Source organism: Neopelma chrysocephalum, unplaced genomic scaffold (genome assembly GCF_003984885.1).
Source record: "Neopelma chrysocephalum unplaced genomic scaffold, ASM398488v2 Primary Assembly neopelma1_91, whole genome shotgun sequence".
In the NCBI taxonomy this organism is placed as follows: Eukaryota; Metazoa; Chordata; class Aves; order Passeriformes; family Pipridae; genus Neopelma; species Neopelma chrysocephalum.
Genome location: NW_020897753.1, coordinates 977,572 through 999,943, shown reverse-complemented (window position 1 = coordinate 999,943; position 22,372 = coordinate 977,572). Strand labels below are relative to the sequence as shown.

The 22,372-nt window shown below is 39.5% G+C and overlaps 1 protein-coding gene across 3 annotated transcripts in view; it reads left to right on the top strand.

Annotated features, from left to right (window-relative positions):
- The window catches only part of MACROD2 (MACRO domain containing 2), an 844,666-nt gene that overhangs the window by 467,691 nt on the left and 354,603 nt on the right, over positions 1-22,372 (top strand). For all 3 annotated transcript variants that reach the window (XM_027693439.1, XM_027693438.1, XM_027693440.1), the window contains exon 6: positions 18,181-18,302. In XM_027693439.1, the coding sequence (XP_027549240.1) occupies positions 18,181-18,302 (122 nt within the window). The remainder of the gene's footprint in view (positions 1-18,180; positions 18,303-22,372) is intronic.

Genomic DNA, 22,372 nt, shown 5'->3' with positions numbered 1-22,372 from the left:
CCTAACACAGTATGTGATTAATTCCCACTCTTTATTGTAGGGATAACAAATAGATGGTAAATAACGGCTCGTTGACACCTTAGGCACCCTCTGTGTGCATGTTTGCAGAGAGGCACAGTGCGGACGTCCAGATTTGTACAGGTGTTCATGCTCCAGACAGGAACAACTGCTTTAATTGCTCACTCCCCTTCATTCGTCTTCTTTAAGATACTGAATCAAAATCCCATTCCTCTGCTAATCTCCCTACACATCATATATTAGGTTTCGTAACGGCTCCATAACTTCTACAAGAACCAACAGATCGTCAGACACTTGTAATCAAAGTGCTGTTTCATTCCAGTTGGCTGCACAGCACAGCCATAGAGCTCTGAGCAGGCTAATGGAAGGCAAATGGGAGCAGCAAGAAAACCTGCTGAAAATGCACCAAGTGCAACAGAACTACACCTTAATCCAGACCTGTGAGGGGTAAAATGCACTTTTCAGTGAATAATCTGCAATCCCATTGTGGCTGAGCCGTGAACTGAGTTGTTGGTGACGTACAGGTTGGATTATTCCATCTACTTTTTGTGCCGTATATCCAAAAGTTGACACTTAATTATGTTGTCCCTCAGTAGATCAAATTTTACAACAGCCACAAAAGATTAAAATGGTTTTATATTGGGGACATTCAGAGGATAAACAGTGCTGTGTTATAGGAGGGAACGGCAGTCAGCTGTGTTGCCATCTGGGAGAGGAGCATTGGAGTGCTATTAATATGTAAACCTTTTAGATCTTATTTTTATTTCTTTTTTTTAGAATTGGTAGCATTCCTAAAGAACTGATTGCAACTCTGTAGTAAATTTTGGTGTCAAAGGATGCTGCAAATAGTATTACAACAACAATTATCGTGGGCAGAACTATAATCTCATTTGCTTTTAAGGTTTCTTCTTCAGACACTAGAGCAGGGAGAGTAAAAGATCAGATCAGGTTGCCTGTACAGCAATAAATCGATTTGACACTCCATTTGACGCAGAAAAGGACAGTTCAGACTCTCCTCCATCTCAGCAGAGCTTATCCATATTTATTTCAACTAATCTTTTGATTCAGTGTGATAATCACTTAAATATCCTAATTGGCTAATTTTATTATTGCTTTCACTGCTAATGTGCTAATTGTTTTATTTCTGGGAAAGTTGTAAAAAATGCTACTCGATATTGATTTATTTATCTTCTGCTCCATTTATTTTTATTACAATATGGCTTGATATAATTCTGTGTTTCAGGAAATCATTATGATACATAAGCATATTAGTGAAGAAGGGTAGGGGCAGAATAAAAAAGGTAGAGGTGCCATTATACAGGAGAGAGATAAACACAAGGTAGAAAATTTTTGTTTAAATGAATTTGTTGTGTGGTCAGGACATGTCTGGCTGCGTTTCATCCTTCCAGTTTCCTTGCAATAAAACACAAAAATAAAAAGCCAATCAGTACCAACTCTCCAGGGTTTTACTGTCCTGATTTCTGGTCAACAAGGCCCAATTGCCTCTTTACTTTCCTGAAAGCATCAGCCCTTTGAAAAGGCTCATATAGCTGTGCCTAATTGCTGAGACTGTCTTTCTGCACAGCCCTGAGCTATGGCAGGGAATTAGCTCCCCAGAGCCAGGATGCTTTCCTTTGGGGGAAAGCAGGGGAGGAACAGCTTCTCATCATGATGATAACCAGGTGAAGGTACAGAAGCTTCTAAGTCCCATCTGGGGAGTCCAGCTCCCTCCATTAGGCAAAAATTCACATAATACTGCTTCATCACGCTCTTTGCTGCGTTTTTGCTGTGCTGATTATTGTGATGGCTGTGTTAGTTGCTCCATAGACTGGTTGCTGGCACTTTTAGGGGTGAAAAATGAGTAAATTATAAAGATAAGCTTCAGAAAATAAGGTATGCTTTGCTTAAAATCGAGCCCATGCTGACTGTAGGTCTGCAGCACCTTTTGCATTTACTGGGTCAAAACTGGGACTGAGACCCCAGGTTTTGCCTCATCAGTCATAGCTAATTCTGGAAACTCTATCCAGACATCCAGCTCACAGTATTTGTGGACTGTGTATAAAGTTTCTCTTGGTTCAGAGCTATTAGTGACTATCAATATGGTTAATGGCTTGGTTTTTTTCTGATATGGGAAGGAAAAAAAAGATGTGTTTGGGCCTCTGTCATTTCTCTATGTTTTGCTGCAACACGTCCTGAACTCTACACATACCTAATTTCTAAGTAATCCAGATCTTTGGGTTTTGAACTTACCTTTTAGTCATGGAAATAAGGAAGGAATTTGAATTCTGTGAAACCACAAAACCATTAAAGAATCAAATACAGTGTTTGGAAGGGTCAGCTGGATAAAAACTAGACTTGAATATCCAAATAGCACAGAACACTCTTCTCAAGCAGTCTCTTTATGAAAGAGTTACCAAAATGGGAAAAAAAATAACGCCTCTTTAATGTGAAGATATGTTTGGCAATTTTATAATTTATTGGTTAAAAAAATAAGCTTTTAAAATGCGCTGCCTCTTTTTTCATCATACAAATTCCCTCTACATGACCTTAGAGATGCCTCATTGACTTTCTTGCAGTTACTGGACTTTCTGTGTTATCTCTGAGTCTCTAAAAATCCTAAGACCTTCTGTGCTCTTTTTAAGGGGTGCTGTGTCAGAAGTCCTCTGTCAGAAGTCCTCTTCAGCATTAACAATAGTGTTAGGTTTTCCTAGAAATCAAGGAGGTTTTAGGTGAGACATTTTCAGGGTAAAATAAATTGCTCTCTATCTTCATAACTGTATGAAGCACACTTCTGTCCATTGTTTTTCTGTATTGTTGTGCCTTTTAATGAAACACATGGTTCCTAAAGTTTCAGATTAAAGAATTTGGGCAGGGATGCAAAAGAGTTTGTTTCTAAGGCTCTATCTCTTTGTGAAACCTTTCTGTGGCTTTTTGGTGAGACTAGAAACCTGTGAAAAGGGTACTGTTAGTTCAGAGACTTTCAAACAATGTTGGGTGCTAACCCAAGACTTTCCTGAATTTTACAGAACCTTCTACTTGCCTTCCTCTTTCTGTATTGCAGTATAAGAAATCTTTGCTTCAGTAGGAGCAGACCCCAATTTTATTTCCACTCAGTGCTATATGCTTCATGTGTTATCTATTCCTAATATGAAGTTTCAACAGTATGCACAGCTTATATCCACAGTAACCATCTATCACTTGAAAGAAGGCTTTAATTAACAGAACCCTAATTTTAATGAGGTACTGAGCTATGATCTTGTAAATTCTGTGGCACAGAGAATCACTTAGTTCAGGTTCACTTGTAACAATCCTCAGCAGCACGGTGTGTTTTATGACTTATTTAAGAGATTTTGATGTTAATCTAGGAGCTCTTTCTGGAGTAACAGTGTTCTTTACCTTGTAAGCATATTTTGAATTAATTGTGTTATGTTTTTGAAGCAACGATACTCCTACTTGCTTTTCTGATCAAAAATTTCTGGTATGTCTGAACTATTCACCCTGGGCCTCCAAGAGGGATTCACTGTTCTCAAATCCTTTCCAAAAGCATCTTTGCTGCAGTACCTAGGCCAGGGTAGGTATTATTTTCACAGAAATCACTCGTGTTTCACAACTGCAGCGAAGTAAACAGGTTATGTCTCTTCCCCAAGGTCCTTCTCTTCCGTCTGCAGAAACGAGTGCTGGGCAGGAGGAAAGGGCAGTTCTGGGTGTTGTAGTTGATGCCCTGGCTGAGATGCACTGATTTAAACACCCTGGGCCTGACACAAGACCAGCAGGTGGGAAGCGAGGCAGGGAGGGTTTGGTGCCAGCTTCCTGTATCCTTACACGTCTGAGCCAGCCCATCACCAGTCCTCGACTGATCGGAAGTGGCAGCAGCACGATGAGCTGCTTTAACCTGTGACGAGCTCTCCCTGCTCCCCGGGGGCAATTCCAGCATGCTGGAGACAGACCTATCTTACAAGATCCCTGCAGCATGGGCGGTGAAGATGGTGGCTCTGCAGCAGTGTGAAAATGTTCCCTTTGTGGGAGGGATGGCCCTGGGGCAGCAGTGCCTGCTGCTTTCCCTGCTGCTTCCCAGAGCCCTCGCTACGCAGAGCACGTAGGGGAATTTAAGAATGAATTCCTGTGTGAATTATTTTCTTCCCTCTTTTGAAGTATTATCGCTTACAAGAAGCCATTCAGGTTGTTGTGAATGTTTTTTTAATGGGGACATTATAAAGACAGGGCTCCCCCACGGAACCAAGAACCAGAAATGCTGAAATAGTTCCCTGACAATGGAAAAAGAATGTCATTCTGGCAGATTTTGAGCACTAAGTATCCAGTTGCTTATCCATAGCAAAATAGGAAATTCATAAGGATCAAAGCTGGGGGCACACTTTTGCAGATCATAATTGCACATGAATCTAAACTTTTAATTATTTCATTGTGAATAATCCAAATGACCCAGTATTAACTGTTTTTTGGGTTTTTTTTAAACTATTATGGACCTCTAGTAGTACTTTTTTTAAAAGACTGAGTAGAATCAAGGAATGGCTTGAGTTAGAAGGGACCTTAAAGACCACTTACTTGCAACCCCCCTGCCATGAGCAGGGACACCTCCCACTAGACCAGGTTACTCAGAGTCCCATCCAACCTGGCCTTGAACTTCCAGGGATGGGGCATCCACAGGTTCTGTAGGCAACCTGTTCCAGTACCTCACCACCCTCACAGTGACGACTTTCTTTCTAATCTCTAATCTAAACCTATCCTCTCAGTTTGAAGCCATTCCCCCTTGTCCTATCACTCCATAGCTTCTTGTAGCCCCCTTTGGATGCACGCCAGGACATGGTTGGCTTCGTGGGCTGTGAGTGCACATTGCTGGCTTGTGTTGAATTCCTTATCCAACAGCATCCCCAGTTCCTTCTGCTCAGGGGTGCTCTCAATCCATTCTCTGCTCAGCCTTGTGCTGGGATTGGGCCGACCCACGTGCAGGAAAGAAATACTGTGTTTTTAGCAAATTGATATGTTACTTAATATCCTGCTGATTTACCATTCATTTCCATGAGCACACGGCATTATATCCATGTCTATATAACTCAAAGTGTGGATTTTTGTTTGCCTTTTTTAAAAATGTGCATTTCGTAACATTTGAGTTCAACATAATCATCCGACTTCCCCATCAACCTCTATTTCATACTATCAAGAAGCTCCACTTCCAGAATTTAACTGGTGCTTTTGTTCAAATTATTAGTAAATTGTTTTGTACTAACATCAGCAAACGATGAGAATAATTTTGTTTGAAACTAAGTAATCTTCCTATTCAAGGGCTGGTAAAAGAAAACTTAAATCAGCATTCAAGTTACTATTCAGACTGTTTATATTAACTGATGGTGCATTTTCATTGTCTTGTCCTACTCATGCTGTGATGAGAATGTAGAATTAGACCTGGTATCCATGGTTCATACCACAGATAAATGTAATTCTACCCAACTCTTGTTCATCAGCTGGTAATTGAAAACATCAGCAATGGTTTCCATTTTAGTCTCAAGCTCCTACAGTTTTGTTTGTGGGGTTTTTTTGTTTGTTTGTTTGTTTTGGGTTTTTTCCCCTCCAGATTTTAGCAGAAGCAAATGTGCACTTACTTTGGCAATCTCATTTCAAGGGATGTGATTGGAATCTTCTTTTTGGAAGAGTCAGTGTGTATTTCTTCTTGGACCTGAACCTCTGTTGAACACCTACAGCTACTCAACTAGTTTTTACAATCTGTTGTCCTGTAAAGTAATAAATGGCCCAAATTTTCTACACACTAATTAAAATTCCATTTCTCATGAATTCCTTAATCGAGAGCAAGTCATTATGTGCTTTGTTGATTCTTAAGTGCAAAGATAATTGCAATGGGCAGCATGAAAGTGGTTTGATTATTGCCTGTCTACTCTTGTGAATTCTAATAGGTCTAATTGCATAGCATCAATTCATCATCTCAGCATCACTTTTTATTATTAGCTCTCTGAATTGTAATGTGCTCATAAAGAAGTGTAGTAGTATATCAAGGCTGACATGGTACCTGGCCTATTGTAATTTTCCTTCCTTACCTAATGTTACTATTGAAATTAGAAGTTTATTATACGGTCCCCTTTCCAGAAACTGGTTTAAAATTTGTCTCCATGAAGAAAAGGATACTGTCTTCCTCTGAATTTGCATTTGTAATTTCTCTGCTAAATGATAGTCAATCCTATTTTTTTTTTTTTTTACTTTTCTAAATCGTTGCCATAAATCCTGACTGTAATGTGTTGGCTGAGAAACATCCATCAAAAGCTTTATGGCAGGGTTCTTTGTTATTGCTGAACATTAATGAGGTTAAGTTCCCAGCAAAACTTTTATTGGTTGAGAAGCAGAAGAAAAGGGGTGTTTGGATATATTAGAATTTCATTCTATGGGAATTTGGGAAGGGGGATTGGTTTTGTGGAGTGTATTTTCTTTTTTTTCTTTTCCCTTTTTTTTTTTTCCTTTGTTTTCTTCCTCTAAACCAAAGGGTATCAGTGTAGAAAATATTGAAAGTAGCTAAGGATAGAGGAAAGCACAGTATTTTGACTAAAGGTTTTGAGGTTCTGGATTAGTAATTTTTCATGAGTTTTACTGCAAATTTGCAGAAAAATTGTAGCTTCTCTGAAAGATGAAGTTTCTACTGAGCCAAATATTTAAATAAAAACCCATGAACACTGTCAGCACAAACATGGGATAAAAATTTTCCTCATGAGTTTCCTTAACAATGCCTTTGTGCTTACACTAAAGCTTTGCCTTTTCATAAAACTTCACAAGCATAGTGAGATCCTTGCCCCAGATTCCTCATCCTTGGCCTTTTCTATCTGCTGCTGCAGCACTGGTACTATCTACAGACTCCTCAAGGCACCAACAGTACTGCAAAGTGATCTTCCAAGGGTGGGTTTTAGCACTTGACTATGGAAATGACACTGGTGAAGCAATTGAATTTACGTTTTCCAACGTGTTTCCTGCAGACAAAGAATCCGCATTGAAAACACGTGTATAAGGTTGGGATTTTTGCCGTGGTTGGTGTCAAGCATTTTGACTGCCTTTGAAATAAAAATGTGCAGTGGTTTCACAAGAACCTGTGAAAGCACATGTCTGTGTTTGGTTTTCTTTCCTGCTGCCTCTCCCAACATGTTTTTTGCTCGCTTGACTGTTTTGTGTTGCTCAGCTGGCAAGGTCAGCCAAGTGGTTTGCTGCTTCACGTGCTCTGATTCTGGCTCTTTGTGAACAATAAGAGCTGACATTATTCTTGAAGCAATTGCTTTCATTCTGAAAATACCAGTCTGTCTTTCCAACAACCCACGTAAGGGGAGACTGTGCTATGAAGGACAACTATACGTGGACTTTTAAAAATTCCACCTCATCCTCAAGCTGGCATTCAAGTGGATAATGTGATTTTGCAGACATTTCCTCCTTCCCTGGAGAAATGATGCATTGGGCTTGTGGGCACTGCGGGTGGCAAAATAACCATTTTGCTTCAATAGCAAGTGCAATAAAATTTACAAATATTTTTCTCGGTATGGTTTCTCAGAAACTGAGCAGTTCCCCTCAGCAAGGGACAGTCGTGTGCTTGGAAATGACATCTTGTTCTGACACTGGGCACCCTCGTGAGCTTTGCCATCTCCACATTAGGTTTTTTCAAAGACATTGCTGCATTTACAAGTCATTACTGCCTTTTCTAGCCCCACTCTTTCCGATTCCCAGTTCCTAAACACCGATATCCTGTTTGAGCAACTTGAGTTGGAAATTCACCACTTGGATTATTGTGAAAAGCTTGTGACAGGTTGGTGAGATGCTATGATGTGACTGAGAGCGTAAGTTGACTTTATTTACATCTGTGTTCCTTTTACAGAAAGTCAGAGCTCAAGACTGTCCTTCAGCAGCTCTTTTAGCTCATTACATGACTTTCCAGAAGGTTGTTTAAGTACATTTTTCTCAGTTGAGCTGAACAAGAGGTGACACCAGTGTTTCTCCAAGGGCTCTTCCCGGTGACATTGACATGGAGAACATTAGCAGTGCAATAAGCCTCAGCAAGTTGTTAACAGTTCACTTTGCAATACATTTTTTTCATCTTGGAAAAAAAGAATAGTTTCCCCATTTCTTATTTTGTAACGTTTACTCCTGCTGCAAATTCAGCTGTTTACAACTTTCAGTGATGCAAAACACTCTCAAGATGTTTGTCAAAGCTTGTTTTTCACTTGGAACCATAGGAGCATTACATATTGTGCAAAATATCATACCACAATTTTCTCTAAATATCCTGGTTGGATGCATTTCATGTTTCTTACTTAGCTTTTGTGTCTACCAGCCATTCTGAGCACGTTTGCTGGAGACTTTTAACTCCTTTCCGCCTCAGTGGTGCTCACCCGTGATGCTGGTGAGCTGAAGGCAGGTTCTATACCACAGTAGCCTGGCTGAACTGGACAGACTAATTTATATTTTATATTCTATATATTATTTATTATTATTAATAATGAAATTATTAATTATATTTATTAATTAGCTGGCTCAGCTAATTTATATTGTATATATACATGATATATACAATACAAATTAGCCTCTTTGCTCATTTTGTTTGAAGCATTTAGAGAAGCAATAGCTGTTTATTAACAAAGTGTGCAGGTAGCAGGGTTGAAGCACTGAAGTTCTTCTCTAAATCTGTTATTTTTTCCTCTATTCTGTATCTATAGCACAGTCTGTGCAGACACGTCTTTATTTCCCTCTCCCCTTTAGGATCATCATCTGCTGGCTTTGCTTTTAGGATGGATTGCAGAGCAGTGGATTCCAAGTGCTAATATTTGTCTCATTGCCAGCTGATGAAACTAAACTATCTTTCAAACTGGAGAGCATCTCTGGGGATGAGGCGGGGAGGAAACGGCCAAAGGAATTTATCACGGATGCTCGGCATGCTCTGCATTCCCACAAGTTGGTGTCTGGAATATGTTGATATCAGGAGGGTGCTTTACTGTGGTTTCAGCCACCTAAAATTAAAATACAATTGATGATAGAAAGTGAGATTCCTCTTCTAGGCATGAAGTCTCATGCTACGGTTCAAAGAGCTGTCCGGTTATTTTGCTTATCACACTTCTATGAAGCAATTAAAGTGGCACTGCCAACTTGAAATCTAGTCAGCTTTTAAAAGTGAGTTGAGCCTACTTTTGGTTTCTGCATCATATATCCCTCTTTCTATTGGCTGTGCTTGGCTGAGTTTGGGGGAGAGGTGGCGATAATAAATTGAATTTTTTCCTCTTTTTGTTGTTTTGTGATGGGCTCATAGGTGTAGCGGGGGAAAGCATCTCTGAAGGAAATGACAGTACATAAAGATCTGTGAAAATTACAGAAGAGAAATACTTAAGATCAAGTAAATCAGAGAGACTCTGTATGTTTTTCTTGTGAAAGTAAAAAGGTAGGAAGAGTGAGATTTTTCAGAGGTGACCTTTAAAAGATAAAATGATAACTGTGCATTCCTTCATTCTGGGGAAGGTGTGCTCTCCTTTCCTTTGCTGGTGTTTGGATCCTTGTTACCTTTAAGCAGTGGTGTCACTGATGTCAGTAGGAAAACTCCCAGGCTGGAAAGTTCTCCAGCTGGGAGCTATAAACACTGTGTTTATTGCTATGAGGAAAGTACAGTATCCCCTGTATAGATTGCAGCCCTGTAGCACAGTTCACATCTCCTCACCTGTGGGAATGTATATTTTAAAAAAACATTTAATTGTTTCAGTCTTGTCATTTCTCACTTTCTCCTCCTTCTGCATCCACTTGGCTTTGAGAGGTGATAAATGGTGCCAAGAGGCTGCACAAGGCTCTGCTATCTGTATTGCAAGAGCAGTGTGGTTTGTGTCAGGGGAAATACTGAACTTTAGCTTGGTTTTAAGTGTTCAAACTTGAAAGTTAATCAGGCTGATTTAGCTGCCACTGGTTTCTTTAGAAGATACACGGAGAACCTGTAATTTTATCACCTTCTTCTTTTTTGCCTAAAGAAGACATGCAAAATCCTTAGCAAAGCATCTGTTTTCTGCTGTGAGAGATATGTAGATTAGAGAAGTGTCAAATGAAAAAGATGTGCTCCAATTTTTGAGGTGAAAGAAGTTTGTTTATCCTCAAGAAAACATATAGAAATAGCAAATGAAAAAAATGAATGTGGTAACTTTTTGTAATGTGCTGCCCTCAAGGAATAGATGCACCAGTGAAGCTATGAATATAATACATTTTTCCTTGAAACTTCAAGTCATACTTTATTGCCTCTTGAAGAAGCCAATAAAACTTCCTATTAAAGAAACATTTCTTTCAGTCTCATTTTTAAAAACCTTTTTACCTGAAGTGATCTGATTAAAAAATTTGTATCCTTGCACTGGGCAGATAAAACCAGTGCTGGCGGTTTCCCTTCTTTTCACCTGCTGCTAATGTGCAATTAGGTGTTGTTTAGTTTGGTCTTCTGAAAACTTCCTGCTATAATCACCAGTCCTCTCAAATGAAGATCAATGTTTTATAAACTTTTTATAAACTTTTATGCTGATATTCTTAAATCCCGTGTGAAGGACAAATAATTTGAGCAATTCAATAATTTCATGACGGGCAAGAAAGCCTTAAAGTATTGGCACAGTGATCTGGGGACCTGCTTGTGTTCAAAATGTCCCATGGCCACGGCGAACATGATGTGTTGGATTGTTTTCTGAGTCTCCTGAGATGCCTTCCTTTTTTTCAGCGTCCCTACAGTGATCTTGAGTGAATAACAAAAAGCAGTTTAATGATTAATGCTAATAAAGTTCTCAAAACAGAATTTGCACAGGGAAAATCCTTAAAATAGGAAATAAAGAGTTTTCCTATAGCTTGTTAAATTATCAGAGCACTCTGTAGCACTGTTCAACACTCACAGGGAAGTGAAAAAGTTCAAGTTCTGAGTGTTAGTCTTTTCTGGGTAAAAGTAGTCTGGTACTATGTTTTGTAGTGAGGCTGAGTGAGGTTTTTTGTGGATGGGATTATTTTTTTGGTGTGTGTTTTTTGTTTTCCTCACCTCCTAAAGATCATATTTATGCTTTAATTGTGTAATGCACCAGCAGAGGTAACTAGATCAGCTTTAACTGAACTGGGTTGAACACTGAGAACAGCCCAACTGTGACAAGGGGGTCCATGCTTTGAGAAGCTGAGAGCATTAATTAGCTTGTTTCTGATTTCTGTGCCCCTGTAATTAATGCAATTCCAAAACTAGAACTGGAGTTAACGTAAACCCCATTTGCAATTTTAGAACTTGTGTTGCACACTTTCATGGATAATATTTGCAAGCTTCTGTTTTGAATTCAGAATCAAGTGGGGTTAAATATAGCTTAAATTGTTGCTGTTATATGCTTCACTGTGCTGTGTATTTTGATGTATATTTTTTGTGAAACAGCATTAAAACTGTGTCTTGATGTCTTAAGAATAAACACTCAATTTGGGGCAAGCAAGTTTATTTTTGAGTGCTGAAAAGCCTTTTGACTTATCAGATGATAACTTCTTCTGCTGTTCAATACTGTGCAAACAGAGAATCTTTATGGCTCATGCATTCCTACATGTAGCAAACGTAAACCAAAAGACAGATTAAGACATTTTTGTCTGTAGCTTTGTCCACTTGCAAAGAATAATAGTCAGTGAAAGCTGGAGAGCATTGCTTGAGTCAAGGGCGTCACTTGGTATGTGTTTCATGAGCCACTCGATGAGGACAGTGCTTGGCTGAGCTCCTCTTTGCTGCTACAGCAAAGTGAGGTCTGCTCTCGTATGCTGTGGACAAAATCTGCTTAATTTCATCTGTTCTGTTTTCCTAAGTATATTAAGGTCTTTATTTGTGTGAGTGTTGTGTAGAAGGGAACAAGGATAACATTTGAGCATTTCTGCTGCAAATTCCTCCAGTCCAGATTAAAAAAGAAACCAGAAGTAACAAGTCACAATTTCATGTTAAGTCATGTCATGCTCATTTCATGTTTGTTCGTATCACACCATGAATATCCCAAGTGGAGCCTTTTAGCTTTACACGTGTGCAATTATTTCCATGGAAGTGGTGGGGCCGTCTGTCTCGCCGCTGCTTTGACATCTGTCATCGTGGCACTAAATTGCTTTGTAAAAACCTATTACTTTGGAATCTAGTGTAGTGTCTCTTAATTGCACCACTTGCTTGTCCTGCCTGAACAGAGCCTACTTTTGTTTCGGCCGTTAATGGCGAGGCCCTGATGGCAGAGCGATGCTGTAAGTTCATTGATGGGAGGGGAACCGCTCTGGGATTACACAGACATACTTGGGCCTTGTATTTCATGACAAGCACGAGTGCCAGAAAGGCTTGGGCTCTGACTTGTGTGACTTAATTCTCTGGCCGGCTGTCGAGGCAGTGGTGTAACCATCGGGAACAAGCTCCCTGTGTTTTCCAGCTTCCCACGGATGCTGAGCGACCGTGCTCTGGTAAATGCAGCCTATTGAGCACAGACTCCTGTGGCTCCCACAAGGATCTTTCAGGCTCAGCAAATCCTTCGCCTCTCCCTTTGGGAATATTGTTTTCTGACTGTGCTGTCTTGTAGTTAGGATATACACCTAACCCGCTACGAGGGATGCTGGTTAATAATTTACAATAAACATATTCTTTACCTTTTCTTGGCAGACAATGCCATTTAGGTGAAAAATGGCTTAAATATTTCACATGAACGACTTCTAGATATCACAGCTTTTGCAGCTAATGAAACTTTTTTTTTTTTTGGTTCACCCAAACCAGCTAATTAATCACTGCAGGCAGCTATAAAAGGTACAGAGTTCAGATTGAGCTGTGCTTACTGCATCAAGCTTAAAAACCTGAGACTCTCTTTAACTGCTGATAAATGCAATATATGTAAAGCAAAGAAATGCTTCTGAATTGAGTAGCTGTGTCCTACATAGTCACACAGAGCATTCAGCAATCTATATAAGACATCTTACATTTAAAATATTCAGCTCCTCTAATCTAGTTTTGGAGGCACATATTAGTAAATAAGTTAAATTAGACTGTGGTCCTATGGGAGTCATTTAAGCTAAACTTAAATTACCAGTTGTTACACACTGAAAATGCACATTTTGTGTGCAAGTGCATGTAACTAGAAATAGAAAATGAACAAGCTGAGCAATTTGTATACCAAAGTGTTGAGCTGTGTGCATTCCTGAAGAACAGGGAGAGCCAGTAGGTATGAATATCTAGAGGTAATTCCATTTCCCATCAGCTCAACTTCAGCTGTCCCTTTTTAGCACCAATATGGTGGGTGCTTATTGTGTAAATGAACTGATAAGATTTACAAATGGAGCCCTTACTGTTCCAAGTTTTTATCGGATTATTTTTTGTTTAATTCAGTGACACACACAGTGAGGTACCTTCCTCCTTAAAATTCATACAGTTCCCACTGTGATTGACAGGGCACAGCTTCATTATGCAGATGGTGAGATGGGCTGATTATGGCCATGAATGTGTGAATGGGGTGAAGGAGAGAAATGTGTAATTGTTTCTGGCCGTGGTTCGTTAACGATGTGAATGTGCCACACTCACATCTGTAAGGGAAGGAAAGAGAGGAACTTATTTGTACTTTTCTAGTTGTTTGGAAAAACTCATTACAGTAATATTTTGCTGTCTAGTGGCTTTTACAAAGGACAAGGGAAAAGTAAATTACATCAAAAGTAATTTACATCAGTCCTCCAGGTTGTTTTTTTGAGGCACAGTCACTTCTCTTCCTCCTTTTCCAGTTGGAAGTTGTGTTTCATCTTTGACTGTGCTGTTCTGCCCTTTCTTCATAGCAGTGCAGATAAAAACTCGTGTGACAAACAACACATTAAGATGTATAGACTGACTTCTTTAATAAAAAAGACCAGAGAAAACAAGCCTCATTGGCCTTTTTACACGTAGTTTGTACTCTACAGCAGATGTAGTTTCATTTTTGAAATATCTCCTTTCCTTATAAAAACTGCTTTAAAACTAAATGGCTTCATTAGCATTAAAAGCAGTTTGATCCATTGCTGTGGCCCGAATCCCAGATGAGAATATACCTTCCTTGGGGGCTCTCCACCTCGGTGTACTATTAAAAATGTAAGCAAACATCTCTGCTCTGTGTACACAAAGTGATTTACGAACCCATGGATTGCAGCTTTCTTTTTAATGAAGTTTCCTATCACTGTGCTTGGCTGGAAGACTGACCACAGTAAATCAGCAGCTTCACAGCAGTGCTGGCAGCTTCATTTGACATAAAAGTTTAAAATACTACAATTGGAGAGTGTGGCATTCTCTGAGAGCTGGCTGTTCCCAGTTGTACTCTGTTTACCTGGGTTTGGAGACCAAAAAACTGGTTTAGTTTTTGGGAAATACTTGCATCTCTTGCTCCTGTTTGTACTCAGACAGCAAAAAGGGTGCAGGAGCTACAAGAAGGAACAGGAGCTGTTTGGTAGCAGGGATCTCTACCAGGCTTTTCCAGCCAACTACATCTTTTTGGAGTTTTTCTACATTTCCCCTGGTTTAAAAATCTTTAGGTGATGAGACCACTTCTGTTCCGTGCTGTTGTGCCTCTGTATGCACAGTGTACCTTCAGCCTGTTGTTATCCCCACAGCTTGCGCTCCCATCTTTTTTGCCCTCTGCAGTCAATTTTTTATCTCCCATGGTGAAACTCAACCCTGTGCCTGTGTCCTGTGATGGTCCTTTACCACAGTGTTTGCTTCAGAAAGGCCGTGCTGCTCTCCAGGGTGGAAGCTTGTTCTGCACAGTGGTAGAGTGGTGTGGAAGGTGCCAGTTAGGGCCTGCACGTCTGTGGTTGTCCTTCCCAGCAGTCTGGAAGTTTGCATTTGAGTTTGGCTGCTGTGATGGGTGGTCAGAGCAGCAGTTCTGCCTCAAATTTTCTTGTAGAGAAATGCCTGTGGGCTCCCCCCTACAGCACACCCTCCCTCCTCCAGCTCCATAGCCAACAAATTTCTCTGGGTCTGTACAGGTAAAATGTACGAGCAGAAAGGAAACTTTATTGTGACAGACAAGCTTGAAGATTGACATAGTCTTGGTCGATATATTAAAGATAAACGGCTCTGCTTCAGCCTGTGAAGTCTGATCCTGATGTAGTAACTGCATGGGCTGAAGAAGGGGGAGAGCTGTTTTATTTTCTGGTTTGTTTGCTTTATGTCTGTATAATCTCAAAGGGGTTTGCCTGCCTGCAAACCTTAAGGTATTGTGGAACAGCGGAATAATGTGTAGCTTTGGAAATGTATGTATACACTGATTTTATTGACAGAGTACAACAATGAAATTATTACTTTCCTGTTTGTCTGCTGACCATGAAGGACACTGGCATATTATTATTAATGCTGCTCTGCTAGTAAAATCTTTATCACGTGTTTCAGAAAAATAATGTGCCTAAGAAAAGCATATTTTTTGCTAATAATATGCTGTAAACTATTACAATAGTTGTGATATTTTGTAAAGCAATTCATAGAATCATGGAATGCTTTGTGTTGGAAGCGACCTTAAAGTCATCTGGTTGAAATGCCCCTCCCATGGGATGCTTCCCACTAGATCAGGTTGGTCAGGGTCCTGTCTAAAGAACCACCTGTGATGGACTTTGAAAAATGAAAAGATAGTAACGGCATTAAATGGTACCTATTTACATGAAGTGTCTGGTACAGTGGCAGAGGGTTGCTAATGAGTCTCCATGAAAATGCTAAATTGGGAAGTTCTGAAAAAAAGATGACAAGGAAAACATTTTGCATTTATTGAGCTGAGAATTCTTAAAACTTGTGTTTAATAATGAAAGACTAAGGGAATGGAGTTAAACATTTAATGAGTGAAATGTATCTAGAAATCATACTGTGGGAGTTTTATACAGAAAGACACGAGCAAGAGTCTAGTACTTGGGCTGTTCCCCAAAACTCCTTCTTGTCTTTAAGTAATAAATTAATAATTTAAGCCATTATACTTTCAACCAGCTGCACCTTGAAATGCAAGAAACTCAACCTTAGCAGAAAGAGGGAAATGTTTATGACTCTTTCTTTTATTATTCATCCTTTACATGTTCTTTTTAAGTTGATTTTATAGTCATTCCTTTATTTACTTGTTGGCTGGTGGGTGTTGTGAATTGGAAATGCATCATGGTGCCTCCAATCTTGGTGTCTATAAATGTAGAATGAACTTGATTGAGATCAGATTCATGAGTATATTCCTTCCCCTGTAGGATCATAGAATCATTTAGCTTGGAAAGGACCTCTAAAGTCATTGAGTCCAACCATTAACCAGCACTGCCAAGTCCACTATTAAACCATGTCCCTTGCTCAGTAATTGTAGTTTACCTTTCCCAAAAATAACGAAAAAAGAAAGTCAAGAGAAGTTTTTTCGTCCTCTGAAGTTGCCAACACTTCCAAATAAAAACATTCCTTGGAAAGTTTCAACCTGAAGGGAACTGCTGTAGTCATGAGCTGAAATTAAGGTCTTCCCTAATGGAAGTAGTCTCATGACCTTATCTCTGCACACAGAAGCAAATTTTAAACTAGCTTGCTTTTTTTTCCTAGATCTTAATAGTTCTCAGTTTTTGATAGTAGCTGAAACGTGTGAAAACACAACTCTTGTTCTGAAATCCCTGGATGTCTTAGTCCCCTGCTATCATCCTGCTCGGCAGTGGATAAAGGCTCAGCACCTCCGTGATGGTTGAGTTGCAGGGAGGATTTGCTGGAGTCCATGTCTGGCAGCTGTGACATTCAACAGAAATTATCCAATCTGTCCATCTTGCTCCCACAACTGGAGAAAATTACTGTGATCAAAATCAACCTTTTATTTACTTCTCAGGAGGAGGGTTTTCTGTAGCAGTTGGGGAAGTTTAGCTCCTGCGGGTTTTAGTCTCCATCGCAGCCGATTCCTCAATGTTTCTGGGCACTGGGATTCAGACGTGCTTTTATTTGTTGATTTATCGAGACTTTGTGGCTAATGTAAAGAAAAATTTTGGAATTGTTTGAAACATCATGCCTCAGCATATAAGCCACCTTCTGAGTAGCAGAGAGCAGGACTTGGCAGATGGCATCTGGATTTTAAAAAAGTGTGTATTTTAATGTTAGTTTGTCCATTTTCTCTTATGCCTTGTTGTAGGTTGGATGGAAATAATCAAAGACAGCTTGGACAAAGAATAATGGTGTGAATTCTGTAGGATTTGAGAGTAAATTAAAATATTCTGGAGTGTAGCAACAGCAGATGTTGCTTGGAAACCTGTCCCATATGGGTAGGAACGCAACCAAACCAATGGGAACAGTGGAACTGCAACTGAAAGCATTGGCCTAGTTCGTGTAGCGTTGCAAAAAAATAGTGCCACTGTTGTAGGGATGATAAGGAAACATAAAAAAAAAAATGCATTCCACCATAACTCATTTTATTGTGTTCACATATACTATAGAAGAATGATATTTAAAAAGTAAATATGCTTCCTGATAGTCAAATCATGATACTTTTTAGTTTGTAGATTTCTTTGCTAGGCTTTTTTACTCCAGGCTTCTAAATTCATTTTTCTTATAGCACTTTAGAGACTTTGATTGATTGCAGTGTCTGATTTTGATGAGTCCATACCTCAGGTATTCCTGGACTGTGCTTTCTATTTTTGTTCATTATAAATTTCTTCAAACAGAATATTTTGTTTTATGGCATGGCGTCTCCATCTGGTCTGACGTGAGAGGAAAGCACTTAACAAATTCATAGGTCACAACTTTTCTTCTCTTAAAAATGATTGCTGAGAAAAAGCAAATACAACCTGTGTTTTGCCATTGATAAGCTGAGGTTTTGTGTTGTGAAGTTTCCCAGTGAGTGGACTTTGAGGAGTGAGAACAACTGTTTCAAAGTTTATAGTATTTACAGTTGTAGAGGTGTAAAGATTTGGAGGATTTGTGAAAACATTTCATCTCTCCTGAGTGTGCATTGCAGTGGACATGTAACAAGGGTTTAGCACACCTTTCTCATTTTTGCCCAAATACTTCAAGATTTAACCTTTACTGTTCTCATTTTTAATTATTACACATGTAGCTTATTATGTGATTTCCAGTTATAAACATTTTCTTACATAATTGTGTCTAGGTACAAGACCAGATTGGATTGTTGTGTGATATAGTAGAATCTCTAATGTTTCTTCATCTTTTATTTCCTGCAGATGTGATCCACACTGTTGGGCCAATTGCAAGAGGCCACCTCACTGACATTCATAAAGAAAACTTAGCAAGTTGCTATAAATCCTCTCTGAAACTGGCAAAAGAAAACAACATCAGATCAATTGTAAGTATTTGTGTGAGAACATGTTATTTCTTTTTCTAATTTGGATCCTTGTTTCCTTGATGTGGAATAATTATAATTGTCAGCTTCCAGAAGCGTTTCTTGCTGTTTGCGATGTGAAAAAGCAAGAAATTAAATGCAATTTGGCCAAAATAGTTGCTAAAGGAAAGGGATAAACTTATTGTAGGAGTTAGGGAATGGGTGCCTGGTAGTAGGAGTACAAGCAGCTCTCTCATAAAGGAAGGGAGGGCACTGGTCCTATGGCTCAGTCTTATACTGTATTATTTACTGAAAAAGACCTAGGAAGCCACTGGTCAGGGGAATAACTGCACACAGTATTGCCTCCAAAATAGCTGGGAAATTTTTTCTGTTGCTTACTCTGACCATTAGTTTCTTTCTAAAAATAAAGGTATTGGTCAAGTGATGCTGTTTATAGCACCCTTACCAAAAATCAATCATAAAATAGCCAGTTATGTGATATTTCATTGAACTCTAAGGGTTCTTTGATTGCTTGGAATACATGCTAGTTTTGTACCTCAAAAGGCCAGATTTTCAAAGTCCACAGAGCAAAGAAGCTTTTTTCTCTACAACTCTGAAGCTTTCATTCTGTGTCTCAAACCATTGAAGCTGAAGTCTTTAGATATCCATAGGTTAGTTCCCTATAGGTTTGAGAAGGAATTTGTCATCTCGGCCTGACTTCACACTTTCTGGGTCATTTTGGCTGGTTGTGTGATAACACATGTTTATGTGTGAAATACATGGACACACAGTCTTAGAAAACCAATCTTAGTTGGTCTGGTGATGTTGTATCAGGGTGAAATATTCCTTAAGGAAAAGCTATTAACATTGAAAAGTCACAAATGGAAAATAAAGCTTTTTGAGGAGAGGGGCAGGGCTTTGAACCCGAGTTAGATGTACCCTTCAGAGACAGACCTGATGAATATTTCTAATTTCTTTCTTGTTGGTGTAAACTGTGCCCTTCACACATTTTTTTGCTGATGAAATCCTCTCCCTGCTTCTCAAAAGGATGTCCAGCGAGCCCTCTTTTTGCCATCATTCAAACCACTGTGGGGTTTATTTTTTTTGGTGGGTTTGTTTGTTTGTTTAATGCTACCCACATGTTAGAACTGAAAACAGCCTTGGTTTGGTGGGGCATGTTTTGAACTCCTGCCTGGGATTGTTTAAACATACAAAGATGTTCCTGCCCTGCTGTGATTCTCATTGGAGCCTGTAAGATCACTGTGCTATTGCTCCTACATCCATCCTTGTTCCTGCCTGCTCTGGGCAGGAGCTTCTTCTGGGGCACTCAGGTTAGTGACAGTAAAGTGCCTAACATGATGGGGGGAAAAGAAAATAAAATACTAAATATGAAAGGGTGTAAAAAAGAGTATTGAAATAACAAAGGAAAAAATGTGGTGAGCGTTGCTCAAATGCTGATAATGTTTGTATCCTTAGGGATTCTGTAATTTTTAGGACATTCTAGGTAGTAGCTTGGCATTTGACATGGAATAATAGAGTGGACATACTCATGGGTGTCGTGAAAGCTGGCCTGATATTTTAATAAGATGACCACAGGAGAAATCACCCATGGGTTATTTCCTTGCTGGTTAAGAGCTGTTGACTCTGCACCTGTTTGAGATAATAAATACTCACCACCCAGACTTGCAGAACACAGCTGCACAAGCTGAACAGGATCCAAGGGCCATTCATTCATACCACTATTAAGAAGCTTAGCAAGCAATATGGATTTTAAAGTCCACATGACAGATCATGGACCGCTCTAAAAAGCCCTAAGTCCAGTGATTTCAGTGATGCCTTGGGAAGTGAAAGCTCCTTGAGTGTCTGTCCTAATGAACAAATCAAGCCTGGAGCAAAGTAAAATGTATAATTCATTCAATTAGGGAGCAGTAGATTACTATGAGTCTGAAGGAAAAGAATGCAGTGGGTTTCGCAAGATCCAGTAGAGTAGGCATAGAGAGAAAGCAATGAAAATTATATAAAAATATCTGTAGATTTTGGAAGCTTGCAGACAGCAGGAGGACTCAAATTTACTCAAATAGAGAACATCTAAGTGTAGATTGGATTATGGCAACAGATATATTTGCAGCAGGGAAAAGCTAGACGAAAACCGTGGTAAATGGTAAATTGGTGAATTTTACCTGTGTAAAATAAGGAAAAGAAAATCAGCTGTGCTGATGGACAGTGTATTTTGATTGCCTCTTTAACAAGAAGATGAAAGAAGTATGTGAAAGCGAAAAATGAGAAGTTTTAAAGTAGATAATGAGGAAAAGCAGGAAAAGCAGAATACTTATGATATATAGATAAATAGGTATTTGTGATAGCATGTTGTAGTACACTAAAAGAATTAATCAAACCAGAACACACTGGAGCATTAGCAGTTGTAGTAAGAAAGAAGCAGGAAGACATTAAAGGACTGCAACAACACAAATCTGTTACCTTCAAAACAGAAAGGACAGCAAGTCTACAGATTAATGCAAAAAGAGGAAAAAAACCCACCAGAATTCAAATTGTTTTGAACATGAATTGTGTCATAGGAGCTGGAATTGCTGGAGGCATTATGGATGGAGAGTGATGATGAATGGCAACGTATCGAGTTGGACCGAAGCACACAGGGTGACTCAGGGTCCACCACTAAACGCGGTTTAATTTAACATCTTAATGATTTTTGAAGAGTACATAAACAGCTCATTAATTACATTTACAAATGATACTACATTAGGCAGTGTTGCAAACACTAGAAAAAGGACAGAGATATATGATGACAATTGATTAGAGACTGCAAATATAACCTCATGCAGCATCCGCTCCGGCACCAGAAGGGAGTTTCTGCCTTTGTTACAGTGGAAGAGAGGTCAGAGCTGGAGCTGACAGCTACAGTGGAACTCAGCATGGGAAATGATGAAGTAGCATATGGTGGGGAAAAATAACTCAGTTCACAAATAGTCAAAGGGAGAAGCGTGTTGGAAAACCAGCACAATGAGGAAATGGTCTTGAATAATAAGCCTCAAATTCGATGTACTTACAGCAGTCACTTGTTTCACTATTGCTTATTGTTAGTTGCCTATAGAGAAATGATGGATGCCACAGAGGTTGTATTTCAGTTCAAAGTGGACTGGGGAGAACAGGAATAGGCTTCAAAGTAGACCAAAATTCACTTAAACATATGTGTTTGTAGTTTTTTTAGACACTGAGGAAAGGAGGCTAATGGCCTTGAAATACTGTGTAAATTGTGAGATGCAGCTTTATGGAGGGGGACAGAGAACAATGTCATTGTGTGAATGACAAAAAGGCAATTATGTGGTGTAGCTGATAGTAATTTGGGTTGTGTTCACATCCAAGGTGTCCAGGCATGGATGTGAGCGGCTCTGTGCTAACTCCTGAGGGAGCACTGGTATCTCATCTGAACGTGTTATCATCTTGGTATCAAAAACAAAAAGTGATAGGCACAACCAAAAATGAGATGAGGGGATGTAATGAAATGCCAGTCAGTGTGATTGCCCAGGTTCATAATCCACCAGCAGCCCAGCTGGTGGGTGAGGATATGTACAGCCATCAAGGCGGGAAGAAAAGCCTCAGGAACAAGTTTGATCGTCCACAAGATTGTTCAGAGAAATCACACAGCCCCTGACATTTGCCTCCCATGACCATTTTCACAAACCTTTTATTTTCAATATGAGGTTTCAAATGCCGTATCAGCTGTTTTGTACACAGTTAGTCTCTCTCAGGTCATCTTACTCCATCTGCCTTTTAGCTTACCAAAGTTTGTGTTTGTCCTTTTTATCTTGCATTCCCAAAACCGTGCATTGCTTTTCCCTCAACACTTGTTTATGTAGCTGTGCCTACTGTAGAACACTTGAGCTGCTCTCTGGCTGTTTGTGTGGTCAGTGATGCTGGGTGAACCTTTTGTGTTGCATGAGTCTTATATATACAGTGCTCTGTCTGGTTAAGAGGATACTTGAGACTTGTTTCTGTTTATCTCCACTGAAGTTTGTACAGATTACTGGGAGAAAAAAAATGTTTAAGGCAATACAAGGAGAGTAAATAGTTGGCAC